Genomic DNA, 7,269 nt, shown 5'->3' with positions numbered 1-7,269 from the left:
CTGACAATTGACATCTCGTAGGACATCGTAATGTTAAAAATACCACATTGCTACATTGCTAACATTGAAAAAGGATAGAACGGGAACTAGTTCGGCTGAAACGCAAACTGGTAGAATTCTAGTTCTCAAATAATAGCTTTCCCTGCAGGGCTGTTGAGGTAACTTGAAAAAAAAAACATACTTGAGTTAGTTCTCAATCTTTTTGTTGTGTTTGTGGCTTCAAAACTACATAATATCATCCGCTCGATTACATTGCATGTATCTATTCGTACAACCGTAGTTGTTAATCTTTTCTTGGTAGAAAAAGGTAATGCGTTCCCATTTTCCCACTGGGTATACATATATACATAAGTAGGTATATGTTCATCCGTATCTACCCATGTACAGCAGGTAAATTGTACCTCGGGATAGCGTTGCCAGATTACTTTTTTTATCAATTTAAAGGAAAACAGTGTTTTTATCTACAAAAAAAACTGTAACGGGAGAATTAAGGTTTTTTAGAGGCATCACTGGAATGCAGCCGACGCTGCACCTCCATCGACCCGTAGTATCTTAGAAATGTACTTCCAAAAAACCCGAAAGAGATACTTTAATTTATTCACTCAAATCGGAAATTTTAGAAACAAGACTTCAGATTGGTCTTGTGCCAATTGATAGATGTTACCGCCACTTGTCCAACACCTAGTTTTAACAGTTATTCAACACTGAAGTTATCTAATTCGTATATACCTACTACACGCATATAACTTTATACGTATACTTACGCGAATTTAGACGCGTTTGCAAAGTAGCAACCACATGTATATTTTTAAGGTTAATTATTGCGATTCCAACAGTGTCCGAGTTGAGATCAATTAATCTAAAGTCTAAGTTGAAATTGCCCGCCTTTTGTTCACTATAAAAGTATGTATACTTTTACTGAAATTCCCAAAATTATGTTTTCTATTAATAAGTGAATTTGTAATTCCATTTAGGAATTTTAACTCTCTTATAACTGTCTGCATTTGTGAAATAAAACATTCTTGGATTTCTACAAATTGCTTGTTTTGGGAGTTTAAAATCGACGAAGATTTGCGGACTCAGCGCAGAGTAAATCTCTCTGCTAACATTTATTAAAATTCTTTTTTAATCCAACACCACAATCGGACCTTTTTCCGGACTAACCTGGTGCCGGAAACCAACTGCACTCAATACCTTAAATACAAAATCCCATTCATTGCGCTTTACCTCGCAGTAAGTACAAAATGAGCCATACTAACTCCCAGGGACAACCGTCTAGCCACACAACTGCCTCGAGTAAAAGCCATTTAAGTCACGCTTCTAGTGTCTCCACAAAGACACAGGCCTATCGAAGGTCACCAGAGCTGCAAAGACTCGCAGAAGAACAACAAATAAAACTAGACTTCTTAGCCAAGAAGTATAAGGTGCTGGAAAATACCACAGAGGAACCGAATGAAGGGTCGTGCTCAGAAAAATCATCTGTAGTGCAAGAATGGGTGGACTCATTAATAGCTCCACCAGATGATCCTATCGATTGTTGTGCTGCAATTGCGTCCACGGCAGATGAGAAGCCAAATGACCAAACTCAACATGGCAACATAACCTCACAAAATCCTAATTCTCGAAATGTGCACATCGGAAACAATACTTCGCAAGCCCAACCTCAGATAGATAATACGCAGGCTACTTGCATTCCAAACGTGACAGCAACGAACTACGCTCGGCGCACATGTCCAGCGTCAATAAATCAGCCACGTGCTGACACCTTACCTCGACATATGCAATGCCCATTTCCCGGGAAAGATAAAACACAAAAAAACCCATCGACAATTAACGGTCGCGTCAACTTTGCCTTCAACACTTCAAAATTTAACTCCACGATGTCAAATATTCCTTCTTCACTAATAGGACCGCAGAACTTCTTGTCTCCACCGCGAGTGTCAAACGTTGGGTTCCCACAACTGGCCGAAACCACAGTCTAATAATAACACCCAGAACAATTTGACTTTGCAACAGACAAACACACGACACTCAGTTCCACGAGAAGTGCCAACGTTTTCCGGGCGACCAGAGGAATGGCCTATTTTCAGCGCAACGTATGACCGGTCAACCACAGTTTGCGGCTTGAATGATGCTGAAAACTTAATTCGACTTCAAAAGTCTTTAAAAGGAGATGCGTACAATGCCGTCCAACAAATTTGAATACATCCAGCATGTGTCCCCGATTCTATAGAAACGTTGAAAATTCTATTTGGCCAGCCCGAGAAAATCATCAGCACCATAAAAGGTAAGATAAAAGCAATGCCATCAGTTAATCAAAATAATTTGGATACTCTTACAACCTTCGCCGTCAATGTAAAAGGCTTACGAGCTACAATAGAATCTTCCGGCCTACGTAATGAACTAGAAAACTCTTCTCTCCTGCAAGAAGTAATAGAAAAACTACCACCAACTCTTCAGTTGAATTGGGGTACATTTAATTAAGTTTGTTTAAAGAATTCCAAATTTCCAAATCTTATCACTTTTTCTGACTGGATTTTTGATTACGGTATCTCTGCAAGCAGTGTCAATGTTGTTATGGGTTACTGTTCGCCGCACAAAATATAAATACTTTATTCTTCGGCGTATAGCGCACCCGGTAGCGTGCCATAAATTTCACCAGCTAATTATTTTTCCAGAGCGTAAGGCAACACCGAAACTGCATGGAAGGTCTGCCATTTTGCGATAGCTGTGTTCCTTGCGGACAGTGTCGCTGATTGTCACTAGTTCCTGCAGGTCTGTTCGCCTACTTTTCTCGGTTGATAAACGCTTCCCCGCCGAGGCTGGTGATAGTTTGTGACAGCTACCTGTAGCTGCCGTCCTCACAGGATTGAGATATATCTTGACACAAATGTGAAAATATAGAGAGCAATGTATATCAGGGTTGTATTCTGGCATCTACTGCGGGGTCTTGGTAGTTTGACAGCTAAGCTTTCCTTTGCACGAAAACTTTCGGGCGGCAACCCTATCCATATTTTGACATACGGCCTGTGAAACAAACCAAACACGCTCGTACGAAAGCTCTATTTTGCGTGTTGCAAGTAATGTACGTTTTCTGTGGTTTTTTATCAGCTTGCATTTTGATTTTGACTTTTTATTACCGCCCACAATATTAGGTGTATACACAATCAGAAGCTGTCAAATTTTACCTAGACCCATGAGCTAGGCGAAGTTCTGATGAGAAATGTCAAATTTTTATTCTGATCCGTCAAAATTTGCTCTTCTGTCAATAGGCACGCGCCATAAGATGAGCGTTTTCTATTAAAAATGCTTGGTATTAGGTTTCTAGATGTAAACTAGCAAATTTTCAGAGGTTTTTTTGCGGTTAAGTGGGAAAAATACTTGCAAAGGAGTCACGGCAACCCCGGATTTTTTTTGTATTCCTCCTTGCACTGCGGCAAATTCCATTTGGAAGAGTAACGAAACTAGTCCAAATGACGCAGTGCTCGTTATTCTTCCAAATGGAATATTCCCGCTGGCAACCCCGCATGGGCTCAATTGACAGTTCGAAATTTAGCTGAACGCATGGAACGGATGAGAAAATGAATTCTGCAATGGACATTAAATGTACTGATTAAAAGTGAAAACTCAAAGAAAAATTTCACACAAACGATTTAAAATAAAAAATAAAGTAGAGCCTCGTGATAAAAAAGGGGGAAAGGAGAAGAAACCCCAGGTGTGGTGCAGTGAAAAAAAAAAGCCGAAAAAGAAAAAGAACAGAACCCCACTGCAAGGGCCCAACATCATCCAGCCTATAACCAACGGGCGCCCGTTACAGAACCCGATCTCTCCGAGGGACAACCAGCAGAAGTATCCTCAGCCGCGAACAAGGTAAGTCCATTATTCCAGCAACCATTGGGAGTCATAAATGAGTATTAAGTGGTCATATTTCGGAACCTTTACGCTCATAATGAGCTGATAGAGTTGTTTTCCTTGCTCCGAAGGTTGACTTATATGACCTTAGGTTCATGCCTCAATATGAGTCACACTGGACTCTTACTGGCCTTATACATGACTACATTCGGACTCCTTGGAGCCGTATGGGGCATTCTAACATACATACTTATATACTTTTAATAGAAGCAGATGCAGCTTAATTTTGTATGCACATATATTTGATGTTTTCTTAATTATTTTCAATTTTGGTATCAACACGTTTAAATATAAATTTCGAATCATTATTGATTGTTATCGGCACAAAGTGCTGTCTCATAACCTGGATCATATATGACTCCTTATATATATCTGTGTTTGTGTGGAGTAGTGGCTTGTAACGAAAGGTTGATTTTGGTGTAATGCGGCGTTTGCAGCTTACGATTGCGAATGACTCACTGGAGCGGGGCGTTGAAGAACTTTCGGCCAATAAACGTGCAAGAAATGTTCCGATGCTAGCATATGGACTATATGCTTATTAAGTCTCATCANTAAAGTAGAGCCTCGTGATAAAAAAGGGGGAAAGGAGAAGAAACCCCAGGTGTGGTGCAGTGAAAAAAAAAAGCCGAAAAAGAAAAAGAACAGAACCCCACTGCAAGGGCCCAACATCATCCAGCCTATAACCAACGGGCGCCCGTTACAGAACCCGATCTCTCCGAGGGACAACCAGCAGAAGTATCCTCAGCCGCGAACAAGGTAAGTCCATTATTCCAGCAACCATTGGGAGTCATAAATGAGTATTAAGGGGTCATATTTCGGAACCTTTACGCTCATAATGAGCTCATAGAGTTGTTTTCCTTCCTCCGAAGTTTGACTTATATGAGCTTAGGTTCATGCCTCAATATGAGTCACACTGGACTCTTACTGGCCTTATACATGACTACATTCGGACTCCTTGGAGCCGTATGGGGCATTCTAACATACATACTTATATACTTTTAATAGAAGCAGATGCAGCTTAATTTTGTATGCACATATATTTGATGTTTTCTTAATTATTTTCAATTTTGGTATCAACACGTTTAAATATAAATTTCGAATCATTATTGATTGTTATCGGCACAAAGTGCTGTCTCATAACCTGGATCATATATGACTCCTTATATATATCTGTGTTTGTGTGGAGTAGTGGCTTGTGTCGAAAGGTTGACTTTGGTGTAGTGCGGCGATTGCAGCTTACGATTGCGAATGACTCACTGGAGCGAGGCGTTGAAGAACTTTCGGCCAATAAACGTGCAAGAAATGTTCCGATGCTAGCATATGGACTATATGCTTATTAAGTCCCATCAAAAATTCCTCGGCGTTTAAAGAAAAAGGGAATGCCGCACTGTACTAAGGCCGGCTCCCCGATGAGGGCTGCTGTTCCATATGAACACCGGTATATACACTCAGAGGAAAAGGCATCGAAATAATTTTTTCTCAACACGTCATTTGGTAACAATAACCAAATCATGTAATTGTAACTAATTGTTGAACAACACATATTTAGTTGACGTCACTAAACTCTTTTCTCAGTGTACCTTATATTATATTACTTGGTATTATACATTATATACTATATACTAATTAAATTAACACCGCGCGACGACGCCGCCATAGCAGCGGTCACATCACGCGCGAAGGCAACAGCATCGCGTAACAGCAGCACAGCGCGAGTATAACAAGATCGCGCGACTAGCTTTGACTCGACCTCAAGTCGAGTAATTTACTGAATATTTGTTTGAATGTACAGGTTTAGCCTTTTTCATGGTAAGAAAGATATTGGTTTGCCTTCAATATTTAAAATAAAATGCAAACCTTATCTTTTCTTTAGATGTCAACAGTAAAAGTATAGTCGTTGCAGATTGCATATTATGTAAGTTTTGTCAACCTCGCAAAAAAAAAAAACTGAACACACTTTCATAAAATCATACACATAAAATTCTATGGGTGTACACTTCTCTGTTTTTTTTGTTACTGAATATGTAGAATAGTTTAAGTGTTATATTAAGATCTAAATTAAGCCGCAACTTCTGCTGCCTCGGAACCATTTTGGTTGTCTTCTTTAACTGGTTCGTCCAGCTTGGCTTTTTTCTCTGGTGGTGCTGTAGTGGATTCTTCTGGCTTAGAATCGGCTTCGGCTTCGGCGACTTTTCTCTTAACAGCTTCTGCGGGTGCTGAATCAGTTTCTTCGCTCTCCGCTTCATCATCTTTGCCATTTTCTTCGGCGGGAGCAGCAGCTTCAGCTTCAGCCTCAGCAGATGCTTCTTTTGGTGTTTGAGTTGTAGATTCAGCAGCTACTTCGGCAGCGTCACCGTTTTCTTTGGCGGATGCACTGTCAGCACTACCATATTCAGCGGCAGGTGCTGCTTCTACTGCAACATCTTTTTCTTTCTTTGCGCCCGTAACACGCTCTATGGAAGCAGCACAGCGCAACTAAAGCAACAACGCGCGCAGGCAACAACATCCGCCACAGTAGCGGGTGCAACAACGCGCCGCCATAGCAGCGGTCCCAACGCGCGACGACGCCGCCATAGCAGCGGCCACATCACGCGCGGCAGTATCAACAACCGCCACAGCAGCGGGGACAACAACAACCGCCATAGCAGCGGTCGTAACGAGCGCGCAACAACACCAACAACAACAATAGTGTGGCTAACGCACAGCAGCAACACCGCCAAGAGCGCGGCCGCACCAACCGCCCCGCAACAGCGGAAGCACCGCCAGAGTATGGTCTTAACCGCCAAAAGCGCGGCCACCTCAACAACGCCACCAACCAGCGCGGCTACTATAGCGCTGCGCAACCCCAGTAATAACAACGCTAACAGCAGCAGCGCTTAACACACAACAACAGCGCGCAACACCACCAACAACAGTGCGCAACACCAGCAACAACAGTGCGCAACCCCAGCAACAACAGCGCGCAACACCAGCGACTACAACAACAGCAGGCCACACCCAAGCCTGCTGCACCAAGGGTGAGTCCTTCGGGCCTAAACTAAAGTTTTTTTTTCAATAAAAAAAATACAAAAATAAAATAAAAAAAAACACAAGGTTAGAAAGTAAACTTAATCTAGTTAAAGCAAAAAGAAAAAAGGGGTAAACCCCCAAGAACCATAGTTTTAAGAAATTAGAAGTAGGACCGAAATGTATTAACAAAGTGTGATTGAATTTAACATGGCTCTCAGAAGAACCATGCTATAACGTCAAATTGAAATTTTGTTATGAATTTTGAATCGCTTGTTCATATTTGTTTTTGCATAATAGTATCTTAAAAGAGAGCCTACCTGAGTTGTCAATCACACCCTGTTTACGACA

General features: G+C 41.4%; 1 protein-coding gene across 1 annotated transcript; it reads right to left on the bottom strand.

Moving 5' to 3' along the window:
• Window positions 1–5,838: 5,838 nt before the first annotated feature.
• On the bottom strand, window positions 5,839–6,453 carry LOC108367653 (cytochrome c1-like). The gene is made up of 2 exons (XM_017622323.1): window positions 6,448–6,453; window positions 5,839–6,387 (listed from the first exon to the last, which is right to left on the bottom strand). Exons 1-2 carry the CDS (start codon window positions 6,451–6,453, stop codon window positions 5,971–5,973), a joined length of 423 nt encoding a protein of 140 aa, XP_017477812.1. The 3' UTR covers window positions 5,839–5,970.
• Window positions 6,454–7,269: the final 816 nt, after the last annotated feature.

This window comes from Rhagoletis zephyria, unplaced genomic scaffold, assembly GCF_001687245.7.
Source record: "Rhagoletis zephyria isolate East Lansing unplaced genomic scaffold, Rhagoletis_zephyria_1.1 Rzeph_scaffold_02755, whole genome shotgun sequence".
Lineage (NCBI taxonomy): Eukaryota > Metazoa > Arthropoda > Insecta > Diptera > Tephritidae > Rhagoletis > Rhagoletis zephyria.
Note: the sequence above shows the minus strand (reverse complement) of the source record. Positions and strands in the feature narration are given on the sequence as shown.